The sequence below is a fragment of the Rousettus aegyptiacus genome, unplaced genomic scaffold, assembly GCF_014176215.1.
Source record: "Rousettus aegyptiacus isolate mRouAeg1 unplaced genomic scaffold, mRouAeg1.p scaffold_m13_p_7, whole genome shotgun sequence".
Taxonomy (NCBI): Eukaryota; Metazoa; Chordata; class Mammalia; order Chiroptera; family Pteropodidae; genus Rousettus; species Rousettus aegyptiacus.
Window position 1 is genome coordinate 57270158 of NW_023416310.1, and position 15743 is coordinate 57285900.

The 15743-nt window shown below is 42.7% G+C and overlaps 1 protein-coding gene across 3 annotated transcripts in view; it reads right to left on the reverse strand.

Moving 5' to 3' along the window:
* REEP1 (receptor accessory protein 1) overlaps positions 1-15743 on the reverse strand; it is a 110178-nt gene that overhangs the window by 59580 nt on the left and 34855 nt on the right. For all 3 annotated transcript variants that reach the window (XM_016136495.2, XM_036223961.1, XM_036223960.1), the window contains exon 2: positions 4965-5037. In XM_016136495.2, coding sequence (XP_015991981.1) covers positions 4965-5037 — 73 coding nt within the window. The remainder of the gene's footprint in view (positions 1-4964; positions 5038-15743) is intronic.

Below are 15743 nucleotides of genomic sequence, written 5' to 3' on the forward strand. Positions count from 1 at the left end.
TTTATTCCTTAGATTCTGCTTACAAGTCAAATTATATAATGTTTATCTTTCTCTGACTTAAATATCTTCTAGGTCCATCAAACCAATATTTTTTTCCATCCTCTTCCTTTTAGTCTGTGAGTATCTTTTAATCTGAAGAGAATCTTTTGTATTTTTTCTTCTTAAAGAAGTCCCTCCAACATTTCCTGTAATACTGGCTTGGTGGTGATAAATTCTTTTATTTTTGTCTGGAAAGCTCTTTATCTGTCCTTCGACTCTAAATGATAGCTTTTCTGGTAAAGTATCCTTGGTTGCAGATCCTGGGTCTTCACCACGTCAGAAATTTTGTGCCAAGCTCTTCTGTCATGCACAGTTTCTTTTGAGAAATTGGCTGCCAGTTTTATGGGCGTTCCCTTTAGGTAACTATCTGCTTTTCTCTTGCTGCTTTTTAATATTCTTTCTTTGCATTTAAACTTTGGCTTTTTAATTGTGAAGTGTCTTGGTGTAGGCCTCTTTGGATCCCTGATTTTTGGAATTCTCTGAGCTTCCTGGGGTTTTATGTCCATTTCCTTCACCAGGTTAGGAAAGTTTTCCATTATTATTTCTTCAAAAGGCTGTTCAGTATCTTGATTTTCTTCAGTTACACTGATCAGATGGATATTTGGACCCTTAATAGTGCCCCATATGCTCCTTAAATTATTTTTATAGTCTTGGCATCTTATCTCTTGCCATTCTGATTGAGCGTCCCTAGCTTTCCTGTCCTCTAGATAGGGCGTTTGATCCTATTCTTTATTCACTTTGTTTATTCCTTTGTTTATTCCATTTAATATATTTCTCATCTCAGATAATGTGTTCTTCATTTCAGACTGGGTTCCTTTTATAATTTCCATTTCCATTTTTGTGTTTTTTAATCTCTTTGTTGAAAGTCTCGCTAAATTTATCTACACTTTCCAAAAGTTCATTGAGCATCTTTATAACCAGTGTTTTGAACTCTGTATCTGTTAGATTACTTGACTCCATTCTATCTGGGTCTCTGTTCTGTTCTCTCATATGGTTTCTGCTGCTTTGTCTTCCAATTTTGGCTGCCTTTCCATGTCTGTTTCTATGTATTAAGCAAAGCTCCTAAATCTCCAGGTCTTATTAGTGTGGATTTGTGAAGTAGGTTTCCAGTGGCACGGTCCTGAGAGGAGTTCAGCTGCAGGCCAAACTTAGCCCAAGACTCTACCCCTCTGGGGTCACCTGTTAAGATTCAACGAGCGATTGACAGATGCTGTGCTTATAGTTGCCTCAAAAGGTCACACCGGAAACCGAGGCCAGCTGCCTCCAGTGTGAGTCTAGGCACTGCTCAGCAAGGAGCACCTGACTTGCTGAGGATATACCTGGTTATGGCTTGGGTGGGGCTGCGAGTTGGGGGAGGCGGGGTTTTAGGGAATCCTCTGGGCAGAGTGACCTCTGTTATCCAGTTTGATGACATCACAGCTATGGTAGCGCTGTGTCCATCGCACTGTTAGTGGGGAAGGCTCACGAGGGAATAATGGATACTGCCGGCACTTCTGTACAGAGCAAGTCTCACTCCGACAATGTCTCCCTGTAAGTCCCTGGTGCCCCTGTGCACAGCCAAATGGGAACTGGTGCTCAGAGTGAGCAGGTCTGTCACTGCAAAAATCCCCTTGTGGAGGCAGCCCCTTTATGAGGCTTCTGCCGCTGCGTGGCCTCTGTCTCAGCCGCGGAAGACCAGGCCACCCTGTGTCCTCTCCCCCATCCTACTTTCTGCCATTGCAGGGTGATTTCTTGTATTTCTCCCTAGTTGTATGGCTTGTTCATCTAGATCCAGGCAGTTTTTCCTTGCTGCTGCTCCTTGTTTCCGTCACAACTTTGATTTGGTTGCCAGAGGGATGAACAGAGCCTCTATCATCTACGTCATTTTCCCCCCTCCCTCCTGTATATTTTTTATTACCAAATCGCAAGCCTTCTAATTTGGGGGTTGTCTCCCAGCATGAGTGTCTTTGTGGGAGGCAAGGCCTGTTGTCTAGGCTTGGAAAAGTCAAACACCTCTATGTAGCATTTTGGATTTTCAGGGCATGTTCCAAAGGCACAGACAGCCAGTGTCCATGGTGGTGACATTGGCAGCAGCTTCCCAACTAGGCCCTTCCTGTGGCATAAGCTTGGCTGTCACCCAATGCAAATGAGAAACCAATTTCTAAGTATCTCTCTCCAGCCTTCTAGGTAGTTCTACAAGTACCCATAAATTCCTTTTCTGTTTAAGTTTTTGTACAAAAACCTTCACTAGTGCAGTAAGTTTGGAATGACATAAGAAGCTACAAATGTTGAGAACAGTGTTTCTTAAATTCTTGTGAAAAATCCAATTTTTATTCAAGAGGTCTGGGTAGGGCTTGAGATTCTTCATTTCTAACAGGTTCCCAGGTGATGTTGGTAATTCTAGTCCACAGACAAAACTTTGGGTATTGAGACTGAGAGCTCTCAATGCTTGTAGATAAGAGGCTAGAAAGGAAGAAGGAGCAAGCTGAAGGGTGTTTAACACTGTATAATGGTGTTTGAATCGCTCTTGCAGGTGACAAGCAGCCATTAAAGGGTCCCAGGGGAGTGAAATGAATAGACTTACAGTTTTAAAAAGGCTTCTATGAGGTATGTAAACAAGAGTGTGAGTCAGGGCAAGGAGGAAGGGGAACCAATCAGGAAGTGTGGTAGGCAGAAAAAGAGCACCCCCCACCCGCCCCTGACCCAATGTCCTCATCCTTGTTTTCAGAACCTATGAATATGTTTCCTTGTATGGCAAATGGAACTGGATTATCCAGGTGGGCTAATGTAATCACACGAACACTTAAAAGTGGAAACCCTTTCCTGGCTGTGGTCACAGGAAGATGTGATTAAGAAAGGATGGCCAGGGGTGCAATGTTGTTGACTCTGAAGATGGAAAAAGAGGCAAGGAATGCAGGTGGCCTCCAAAAACTGAAAAAAGGCAAAGAAATGAATTCTCCTCTAGGATCTTGTGCTGTTCTAAGCCATGAGTTCATGGTAATTTGTTACAGCGACAATAAGAAACTAATACCAGAGGTTACTGCAACGTTCCAGGGAAGAAATGATGAGAACCTCATTTAAGAGAGTGGCAGCAGAAAAGGAGAGACTCGGTTTGAAAGATTATTAAGGGGGACAGAGATGAAGGGATGTAGTCACCAACCAGGTGTGTATATGGGGTTGGGTGGTGAGGGAGAGGCGGGAGTAGAAGGAAATTGCCAGGTTGCTCTCTTGGACAAATAGGTCTATGGTCAAAGGCGGCAAAGAAGAGAGCACGCGAATATTATGAGTGTGCGAGTCTCCCCTAATACTATTCAGCTCCTTTCTTCCAATTTCATTTTTTACCAAGAAACCTTCTCATCTTGACTCTCAAGCTTTCCCTACTGGGAAAAGCATGTGTTCACAGCCAACACAAACAGCTGTTCTGTTTGTCAGTTATATTTTTCACCCTAAATTAATGAATTATCATTCTAGTCATAAACCAGTCTCCTATGAGTTTAGTCAGAGCAAAACAATTTGCCAGGGTTTGCTCTCTCCCAGATGAGCCGACAGAACTGAATTTCTGCCCCTGCAAAAGAAAGGATCAGAACCTTGAACTGTGGTGGCCCCAGTTTTGTCTCCTTACCTGGCACAACCTCCCTGCGCCCTAGACTGGGAGGAGTCAGGGGAAGGGAGACCTGGTAGAGGCTGCCTACTACTTAACCCCTATGCCAAGTCAACTGAGAATCATGAGGTTTTGTATTTGCAACTTAACAGCTATTTATAGTTCACACTCTGAGGAACCTGCCCCTGTCTGGATCCCTGCTTAGGTAGCAAATGCAAGCCAGGGCAAGCAGTCCTGGGAAACCAAGAGTGGGGAGTGAGTTCTGGTCGCAGTTAATCTGGAGGTGGCTGGTTTCATCATAAAATCATCTTGGGGAACCTGAGAAAGAATATAATGACTTTCTAAAGCCACTGTGAATTATTTCTTTACCTGCACCAAACTTGTCAAGTGACACCTTCAGGAAAAAAAAAAAAAGGACAGCAAGGACCCTTTGTCTCCCACACCAGGGCCCGGGACTGTTATCTACCCACTGCTCAGGTGAAGAAGCTGAGGCTCTTGGAAATTAAGCTTCCTGCGCAGCATTGCATCAGTCTAATGTTAGAACCAGGACTTGACTTCAGGCTCTTGATGACAAAATCCACATCCTTTCTACACTGACCTGGGTTTCTCTCCTTCCCTCACAATCCCTTCCCACAGATCTGTCATTCAGGGGTGGTCTAACAGTCCTCCCTAGAGGTCCCCAGCACATCTAGGGCTATAACTGTGGCTCCCAAATCACCCAACAGTAAAATACCCCCCTAGCCAATAAGTACTGTGGCTCTCCTTCCCACATGTTCAGCTTTCCACTACATGCTGTGGGGAGTCACAGAATGATGAACTGCTCCTGCCCTCTAAAAAATTATCAAGCAATAGGGCTTAAATCATGGGATATTTAAATTGCAGAACTGGAATGGGCACCAGAGTCACTGAGCCAGGAGCTGAAGCCGGTCTACTGGCCATAGGATCCGTGCTCCTGCCGCTGATGCCACACTGTCTCCCAATAATGGCGCTTTATGGCCCACACAGTGTTTTCCAGACAAAGAAACTGAGGCTCAGATGGGTGAAGTCTCTTGTCCAAGGTAAAACAGTGGTATACACAGTGGGGGGGGGGGGGGGGTGAGGGGCTTCGATTCCATGGGCCATTTCCTCTCGCCAGTACTTCCCTGCTTTCGTCACTTCTACATTAGTTCTAGAGAGGAGGTCTAGCCAGGGGAGAAGATTCCTGGGCCACACCAGGCAAGTCTCATGAGAAAAAGAGTAATGAAGGGACTCCTTTGCCCCGCTGCCAGTGCCCACACCAAAGAGAGCACCCACTTTCTCCCACCAGTTCACACCCAGTTTCCCCCACCCAAAAAGTGCTACTTACATATTCTTTAATGTCTTTCGATTTCACAGCCTTGTATGAATAATATGCAGGGTAAAGGGTGCCAAATATAAGCCTGGAGGGAAGAGAGAAAAAAAGAGAAATGTGATTTTCATTCATCCTCTTTGATGGGAAATGTCTGTCTGCAATGCCAGGAACAGTTCTTTAAGCTACAGAAAATGCTGCTGTGGGGCTTGATTTACTTTTCTAAAAGCCCTGAAGGTTTTAAGCGCCTGGCTAGGATGTGCTTAGGAAACTCCTGTTAATGGCTCCACATCCACCTTCCTCCAGTCTATAGTTTGGCAACCTGGAAGGGGGATCTGGGGTCATGGAAGCCAATGGGGGTGGAGGTGGGAAGCTAAGCTGAGCAGCCAAGACCACTGATCCCTTCTGATGCCCTATAAAGCCCACCCGCACACTGGGCTTCCTTCACCATTAAAACCTTTTCACTAAAAGCTCCTTCAGATTTTACTCCTCTAATATTAGATTTCAGCATCCTGTAGCCAGATCAGCTTTTCAATTGTAAATCCATTCAAGCCACCTCCTCCTTCTGCCACACACATCTCCACCCTGCATTAACCTGCTTCTCACTGCTCTTAAGATGAAGCAGCAAAAATAACACCAGCGTAACTGTTTGGCCATCAACTCTCACTGATCCATGTCTAGGGCTGGCTGCACCAGGCCACTAAATAATTTGACTTTCAGCCAGCCCTGCCTCTGAGGACCTGCACGACATAGATCTACCTGACCTCATTCTCTCCACTTGCTCCATCCCCCTGCCAAGCCTTTCCGTGTGCAGTTGTCTCCTTCTGCAATCTTCCCTCCCCCTTCTTTGTCTGGTTAATGCCTGTTTGACCATCAGCTCCCAGCTCCATAATGACTTGTTCAAGGAAGGCTTCCCCGACCTCCCGACTGGTCAGCCTCCCCACTGCACTCGCATAGTCCTATGTACACATTATCAGAGTGCTCTTTTACTATCGGTTGGCTGATACTTTGATTGACAAGATCTCCCCACTGAATTTTAAGTGCCTTCAGGGCACAGAATGGATCTGTTTTACTCAACAATATATTCCCAGCACTTACCACATAGTAGGCTGTCAATGGATATTTTAAAATGTATGAACTGACAGAAGGTTTGAGCTAGAAGGGTCTAATCCTTTCACCTAACAAATGTGGCCACCTCTAGGTGTCACTTCAGGTACAAGCTGACTGGGTACAGGAGCTGTGCTGGCCTCCGGCCCAACAGGAGCCAATGTATCTTGTGACAATCCATAGACAGAACTTCCAGGGTCCCTACGAGGAGACTCTACACTCTGGAAGCCCAAAGACCTGGCTCTCTCATTAGGTATTTAGAGGTCATACAAGAGAACTCACGATCTAGACACAATTTACCAAGCAGTGGTCAGCTTTCCACAGTGCTGTGGCCAGGTAACGCCCTGACATGCTACATTCATCAGGTTTCCAGGGAAAAACAAAGCTAATGAAATTGAGTCAGTTTCTGATGCTGAAAGTTTCGTATCCTCAGCTCATACAGGTCTTGCAGTAAGTGCATCACAGGCATCGCCTCAGTCCTCAGACCGCCTTAGTTGTGGGAACCTCTTTCATAGGCAGGACACCAATGCACAGAGCTTTTGGTCATTTGCTTGTCTAAGGTTCCACAACCATTAAGGAGCAAAGCATCTGAAGACTGGGGACCCATGCAGGGCAGCCTCCTCCGAGCCTGGCTTTTTGCTAACACTGCCCACTGGCTTGGAGAGCAAGGCCATCCTCTGGGAAGGCTGAGATTATGTGTGAGGAGCAAGATAAGCCGGCAAAGGGGACAAAAGTTTATCGCAAAGGAATGGAAAACCATAGAACTTGTGGTGGAAGAGAAGAAATTTTAAAAAGAGAGAAGGCAACAGTGCTGAAGGTATCAACCAGGTAAAGGGGGTCACAGCCTGGTAAAGCCCACAGGGTTCGGTCACGAGCCAGCTTGGTGAGGGAGGTCTTCCCAACCACTTCACCCTGCCCGCCTCCCAAGCACCCTCAGATACCAGAGTCTGCCTTCCTCCATGAGGCCTTTCCCAACCGCATCACCCTCTGAAGATCAGGTTCCTCTCCCTGCCTTCCTGCTAAAACATCCTCGTTTCTTAGCCCTTATCCACACCACCACCACTTACAGTGGTTTATTCAGTTGTCTATCCCTCCCACATCGTATATTCCACAAAGCTAAGGATGGTGTCTGTCTCCTTCATAACTGCACCGCCTGGGCCTGGCAAGTGCTCAATAAGTACACGGAGCAGTGTTCACTGTGTAACATTGTAGAGAGTGATGAAGCAAAGGTCAGAGCCATCCACAGCACATCAGTGACCTTGGGACTAAGGTCTCAGCAGCAAGAAGGATGCCAGATGGCAATGGCTAATTCAGCAAAGCCTCACACACAACACCACTGGCTCCTCTGGTCCAGATGCCCAAGTTATTAGCGACATCTGCCAGGAGAGTTTTCAGCCCCTGTCCTGAGGCAGCATGTGACAGCAGAAGAGAGACAGGTGGAAAGTACACAGTGACTCACTGTTCACTTGATTTTCTGTGAACTCCCATGAGCAGTAACCTCTCTAAGTGGTCAGAGACCTGGGAGGGAAGCCTCAGTGGCACCCAGATGGGGAAGCGTATGTTCTGTCCACTGGGTTCCTAACGTGAAATGGCTGCCCGTGTCCTCCTGCCTGACCCTCATTCGACAGCACAGGGACAGTAAGACAAATATGCTTCTCGGTCCCTAAAAGCTCAATAACTCTGGCCGGTAAAGGAGTACACTTAGCATTTCACTGCGCAGGCAAGGGAGAAAGGGATTAAAATGGCAAGTTCTTCTAAATCCATTCGGGAGAAAACAAATAACAAATGAAGCGGGTCCAAGCCAATAGAGTTTGGGACTTATGTCCAAGTAGACCATGTCTCCTCATGAAGTCCTTCTACATGGGCCCCACGGCCTTCCTTCCCAGCCTCACATCCTGACCCTTCCTCAGCCTCCAGATCCCACAGCCAACAGCTGACCCCAATAAGCCATGCTCACTCATAGTGTGACTATCTGCCTGCTCTTTTTCCTATCTGAATCTTAGTGCACGATCTTCCCACAACCCCACAACTTTGCCCCCACCAATCCTTTAAGATCTATCTCAAAAAAAGTTACTTATGTCTTTGATCACTTATCCCTCAAAAATTTCTCAATATTCTTTAAGTCTATTACAGCCCTTTTGTAGTAATAAAACATTAAAATAATGATAATAATATCATTGAGAGCTCATTAATGCCAGGCACTGCTCTATAAGTTGTATACATTCTCTTGCTTAATCCTCTTAACACTCATATGGGATAGAAATTCTTACTACTCCATTTTACAGACTGGGACACTGAGGCCCAAGGAAACACAACTTCCAAGAGCAGAGCTGGGATGTGGACCCGGCAGCCTGACAACAGGGTCTGTCTTTCTTCTCCTAGGCTGCCTGTGCTGGCTGAGTCAGTCTTGTCATCTAAGCCATGCAATCCTGGGTAATTAGTGGAGTCCCTATTGCTTAGCACAGCCCCTGCCCAGGTGGGTCCTTGAAAAATGTTGAGTGAATAAAGAACAAAGAATTGCAATCTATCTCCAAGGAACTTAACCCACTTGATAGATTCACAAAACTCTCTCTACAAGATAAGGAGAAAAGCAATAAAAAACTTAGGAGGATCTACAGCTACTGAAGTGTTCATCATTAGCTGCAGCAGAGAGAAGGTGGAAGGCTTGAGTGCCACCTTCTAGAGAAGAGCCCAGGCTCTGTGCTAACACACTCCTCCTGGTTGTCTGGGAAAGGAGCCTCGCACTGCACCTTGAAGCCTGAGAGCTCTGCACCCACCGTCCTGTCTCCACTGTCATTTACTGTGACCCCAAAGCTCCCACCCCTAATTTACTGGCTCCATTTATTTACCTGCTGCATTTCTCCTATCTTTTCCCTTCATTCCTCCTCTCCTCCAAGTTAGTGACCTTCATCTGGGTGGCCTTCCAAACCTCCTCCACACCTGCAGTACTAGAAGGGGCCCTCGGTCTCACGTGAATGCTATCCTCTAAGGCAGTGGTTCCCAACCAGGGGCAAAACTAAGTGTCTAGAAACTCTCTGGCTGTCACAATTGAGAGAGTACTACTGGAAACTAGTGGGTAGAGGCCAGGGATCCTGCTAAATACCCTACGATGCACAACAAAGAATGGTCTAGTCCAAAATGCCAACAGTGCCAAGGGTGAAAAGCCCTGCTCCAGTATGCTGCTTCCCAGTCCTCAGGCCACAGACTATTCACCTGAACATCAAGGGAAATCTGCCCCAAGAGTTTAAAAACTTAATAATGTCCCAGGAAAAATAGCAAATGCTCACTCAGATAGGAGGGAATGGTCCAAAATGGCAAAAACCACACACCTACCCCATTGGCCAGTGTCAGGGAAAACACAGCTATAAAACAACTTACTGACTTCCTGAAACTCTGGCCAAGAAAAGTACTACTCACATGAATTAACTATAACTGTGACACCAGTTACAGCCACCAAGGAGATCTTCTCACCACTCTCCAGTCTGCAGAGGGGCAATCGCTCTCCTGGTGCTTGGCTACACACTGTGGCACCATGGTTGTTAACTGTGGCCAAAATCTCTCTAACCCCTGAAACGGACCGTATTTTTCACAGTCTTCTAGGACATCCTAGTGTTGGAAAACACTTGCCAAATCAAAATAATGCTGAAAATTTCCAAATCGGAGCTAGCAATATTTTTTTCTGAAATTTTTAATGTAAGAAAAATAAATTTTTCATACTGCGACAAAACAAGTTGAATTTAAGAAAATGTACACTGCATGTGGGCTTCTGCACTGCTGAATTTCTTGACCTGGATGGTAGCTACCCAGAATTTGGCTTTACAAATGTATATTAAACTGTACACATAGGTTCTATGTACTTTTCTGTATGTATATGTTCTACTTCATAATTTTTAAGAAATGATGTGTCATAACCAAGAAAATGAATTTGCAAAAGGTCTTCCCTTTCATGGAGGCATAGTTTTTTCTCTGAACATTAAAAGGTATTAAAATTTATAATTATATTTTGTGAGTTTTCTTAATAAAATTTAAAAATATATAATTTCTATTTATGGTACTCTGAAGGATATTTCTAAAAGCTTATGAATCAATTTTTGTTACTCTCTGTGAGAATCACTCTCCAAGACCATTTTGCTGTCTTCTCTAACAGAAGGACACTTCTTGGTTCTTGAGCTCCTGACATTCCAATAAATATGCTATCATTTTTTATACGGAAAAACTTTAAAACATGATGGATGTATTTGAAATCTCCTTTATATGCTTCCTGATACTTTCCATTCGCTTCCCCCCAAATAATTGAATTTTGTATTGATCATTCTCACCATGTTTTTGTTAACCTACATAAGCCATGCATAAACAAAAATTGTTTATATCTGTTTAAATATTATATAAATGGAATCACACTACATGGATTTCACTGAAATTTTTTTTTAAATTCAACCTTGTTTTTGAAATTTGATCCATGTTGATAGTTGTTTCTAGATTATTTTTAACAACTGTATATTATTTCACTATGTTAATATATCACAATTCATCCATCCTATTGATGCATATTTAGCTCCTTTCCTATTTTTCGCTATTACAAACAGGGCTATAGTGTACATTCTTATACATATCTCCTTGTGTACACACGAGACTTTATCTAGGGTATTATACATCTATGTGAAACTGCTGGATCACAGGGCACAGCACTTTTGACCACATAATGCGAAACCACTCACCAGAGGTTGTGCCAGTTTCCATTCCTTCCTGCAGTGTAAAGCAGTTCCGAGGCTCCCACTCTTGCTAAACTGATATAGTCAGAATTTTACATTTTTATCAGTCTTATGGGTATAAAATGGTATTGCATGTTTGTCGTATTGCTTAAATTACAAATGAAGTCGAGCAACTTTTTATACATATTAGCTATTTGGGCTACTTACCTGACCTATTTATTACCCCTGCCCTCCCACCCCCATTAAGGTTTTCTTTTTCTTACAGATTTTAGCAATTCTTTCTGAATTCTGGGCATTAATCCTTCCTTGGACAAACATCTTTCCCCCATAAAAAACTCTTTTAATAAAACTCTCTACAGCACCTTCTGTTGTACAGTAGTCTTAAATTTTATGTAGACAAATATATCAGTCTTTTATAGCTTGTATTTTTATATCTTGTTGAGGAAATCGTGGTCACATATATTTTCTTGTGATAGTTTTTAACATCTGCTTTTTCATAATTAGGTTTTAATTAACCCAAAATTTATCTTTATGTATGCTGTGAGTTAGGTATACAATTTTATTCTCTTCCATATAGATCTCAGTTGTCCCAGTAATATTTACAGAATGCTGTCCCATTAATTCGCAATTCTATCTGTCACGTATCAAATTTTCCAACACGTATAGATTTCATTTCAGCTCTCTATTTTGTTCCATTGGTCTATTATCTAGCCGTGAACCTATACCACAGTGTCTTAATTTCCATAGCTTTATAATAAATACTAAATTTAAAAAATTTTTATTCAATTACAGTTGACATACAATATTATATTAGGGATTAGACATTTACATAACTTATGAGGTGATCACCCCAATAAATCCAGTACCCATCTGACATCATAGTTATTACAGTACTACTGACTATATTCCCCATTCTATACTCTACATCCCCTTATTTGTAACTACCAATGTGTACCTCTTAATCCCCTCTAACCTTCACCCACCCTGCCACCCCACAATCAGACAACCATCTAAATGCTCTCTGTAGCTATGAGCTTGTTTCTGTTGTTTATCATGTTCTCCAGATTCCACATATGGCATTTGTCTTTCTCTGTTTGACTTATTCCACTTAGTACAATACCCTCTAGGTCTAAACGAGTTGTTGTTGTTGTGTGTGTGTGTGTGTGTGTGTGTGTGTGTGTGTTGTGTGAATTCACATGTCCGTTCAAGTAGTGTTTTGGGGGTCTTTGGATAAAGACCCAGAAGTGGTGTTTATCTTTGTCTCTTGTTATAGTTATTATTTTAAAGTCTATTTTGTCTGGGATAAGTATTGATACCTCAGCGCTTTTTTGTTTCAGGTTTCATAAAACATCTTTTTTCATCCCTTTCAGTCTGTGTGTGTGTTTTGACCTGAAGTGAGCCTTTTATAGGCACCATATGCAAGGGTCTTGTTTTCTAATTCACTCAGCCACCCTATCTTTTGATTGGATCATTTAATCCATTTACATAAAGTTGCTAGATATGTTGTTATTGCCATTTTATTATTTATCTTTTTTATCTTTTTTTCTTCTTCTTAAAGAAGTCCCTTTAACATTTCTTGTAATACTGGCTTGGTGATGATCAATTCCTTCTGACCTGCAAAGTTTCTGTTGAGAAATCAGCTGACAGTCTTATGGTAGCTCCCTTGTAAGTAAGTAACTGCTTTTCTCTTGCTGCTTTTAAGATTGTCTTTAACCTTTGGCATGTTAATTATTATGTGTCTTGGTGTGGGCCTCTTTGGGTTTATTTTGTTTGGAACTCTCTGTGCTTCCTGGGCTTGTATGTCTATTTCCTTCAGCAGGTTAGGAAAGTTTTCTGTCATCATTTCTTCAAATAAGTTTTCGAGTCCTTGCTCTCTCTTTTCTTCTTCTGGTATCCCTATTATGTGAAAGTTTGTATGCTTGATGTTGTCCCAGAGGCCCCTTAAACTATCCTCATTTTTTTGGATTTTTTCTTGTTGCTGTTCTGATTGGGTGTTTTCTGCTACCTTATCTTCTGCATTGCTGATTTGATCCTCCACTTCATCTAATCTACTGTTAATTCCTTCTAAGATATTCTTCATTTCAATGATTCTTCATTTCTGACTGGTTCTTTTTTATGGTTTTTACCTCCACTTTTATGTTTTCTATTTCTTTGTTAAAGTTTCACTGAGTTCATCTACTCTTCCTAAGTTCATTGAGCATCCTTAGAACAAGTGTTTTGAACTCTCCATCTGGAAGATTGCTCATCTCCATTTTGTTTAGTTCTTTTTGGAGCTTTTTGTGTTTTCATTTGGGGCATGTTTGTTTTCCAATTTGGCTGCCTACTTGTGTTTGTTTCTATATCTTAGGTAGGGCTGCTATGTCTCCCAGTCTTAGTGGAATGGTCTTATGTAGTAGGTGTGCTGTGGGTCCCAGTGGCACAGTCTTCCATGGTCACCTGAGCTGGGTGTTCCAGGTGTGTCCCTTGTGTGGGTTGTGGTACCCTTCTGTTGTAGTTGAGCCTTGGTTACTGATTGCTCATCAATGGGAGGGACTGACCCTCAAGCTGACTTGTTGTGTGACTGACAGTGACCAGTGGAGCTGCTGTTCAGGGGCTGACCCTATGGAGCAGGATTCACTTTAGTAGGACTCTGGTGCCTGCCCCTTCTGTCCTTTGGATGTGCTATTCTTAGATGTGACCCTGGGTGGTCTAGCTCAGACCAAAGGTGGCCACTGGGTGTGCAAGCCACAGCCTCTTGGGAGGGGCCCTTATGCAGGCCAAATTCAGCTGCAGCTTGTACTCTGCCCCGGGCCACCTGGCATGAACCACCAAGCAATCCACAGATGGTTGTTCCCCATGTTGGGCTTGGAAATGCCTCAGGACACCAAGCCACAAACTGAGGCTGGCTTGGCCCCTTAAATATCTGCAACCTCCTCAGCCCTCCATTTCATAGCCACAGTCTACACTGGTTTTCACAGCCAGTTGTGGGGATTTCTTTTCCCAGCACTGGAACCCTAAGCTAGTGAGCCTGGTATGGGACTGGGACCCCTCCACAGACGAGATATTTCACCCAATTTTCAACTGTCACATGTGGCTGTGGCACCAGCTCATTTCATGTCTCCACCTCTCTTAGTAGTCTCAAGGTGGCCTCTCTTTTTGTGTCTCCAGTTGTAGGACTTCTCTTCAGCTAGACTTCAGGTGAATCCCAATGATGGCTACTTTATAGTTTAGTTATAATTTTAATGTGGTTGTGAGAGGAGATAAGTACAGTATTTACCTACTCCCCCAACCTGACCAGAAGCCCTCAATTCTGATATTCTTAAAATTGTCTTGCCTATTCTTAACTCATTGTTTTTCTATATAAATTTCATGATAGCTTATTAAGTTCCAAGAAAAACCTTATTTGGATTTTGATTCTAATTGAACTGCATTTATAGATTTACTTTGGAAGAATAACCATGTTTATATTAAATTTTCTCTTTATGAACATGGTCTCTTCCATTTATTCATGTGTTCTTTAATGTCTTTTCATGATGTTATAAATTTCTCCATGAAGATCTTGGACATGTTTTATTTTACTTATTCCCAGGTACTTCAGGTTTTTGGTGGTATAGTAAATTTTATGATTAGATTATATATTGGTTAATTAATGGTATGCAGGAATGCTATTAATTTTCCATGTTGATCTTAGAACCACTATTCTTGCTGCAGTTAAAGCATGTGGAGTCTAATATGCATTACACTATGTCATTGAAGCCAAACCCAAGAATCAACTTGCTATGTGATTTCATTTATATGTTGCTCTGAAAAAGGACAATTTATAGAGACAAAAACAAACAAACAAACAAACAAAAACAGATCAGTGGTTGCCAGGGCTAGGGCTGATAAAGGAGAGTGAAGAAATTTGGGGAAATGATAGAATTGTCCTGTGTCTTGATTGTGATGGTAGTTCCACAATTGTATACATTTATCAAAACTCAGAATTCAAACACACAGTAAAAAAGATCACACTAAAAAGGGTGAATTTTACTAATTATATCTCAACCTGACATTAACAAAAAGCATTTGGAGGAATTCACATTCAAAAGTGTGAGTGTGAGTGTGCGTGTGTGTCCCAAAATGGATAAAGCTGACTTAGACATCAGCCTCCAAGCTGAGACTTCCCAATATCAGAGGGTCCATGTGTGACAAAACAAGGATTCACAAAAACCACCTCCAGGTCCTGTTAATACTCTAGACTAGAAAGGACTATCTTTGGATATGCTATGGTGCTAAATACACCTGAGCAAACCTGATCTTTATCACACTGCTACTGGGAACATACTCACAATGGTTATCCAGAAGCTTAAGCTGTGCAGAGATGCTTAGACTGGGCACACAGCTCAACGTTCCCATGGTGCAGCAAACCACTTGCGGTTTGTTTGGTTGCCATGGGTCCCAACCCTTGGGCCTCTGCTTCTACTTACCCACTGTGATCTTCTAAAAAGTTAGATGGAGAAAATATGTAGAAACAGCAGAACTGGCCCACTGTGCATTTCAGCTCCTTGGCAATTACATAATGATGATTTATAAGCTATTATCTATTTATTGAGTGCTCATGTGTGCCAGGAACTGTATAAACTTCTTTATAAACATGATCACTTTTAATCTTCATATGACCCTCTGAGACATATATTATTACTTTCCTTGTAATGTAGATGAGGAAATGGCAGGTTTAATGAAATTAAATAACTGAGTTTAAAAATTAGTCACAGGAGAAGGCCAGACTCAAACCCAGTTCCATCTGACTCCACTGCCCATGAGACATTCCCTTCTTGATTGGACTACAGCGCACAGCTCAGAGCCTGCAACAGTCCATGAATGAATGAAATAGATGAGGACCGGGAGAGAGGAACAGAGAATGTTGCCTGTTTCTTTGCCTAAAAGAACTCCACTCTGACTCTGCATTATATATACTGATATTGGGTAATAGTACAGTTACAGGCTTCTAGGCACATAA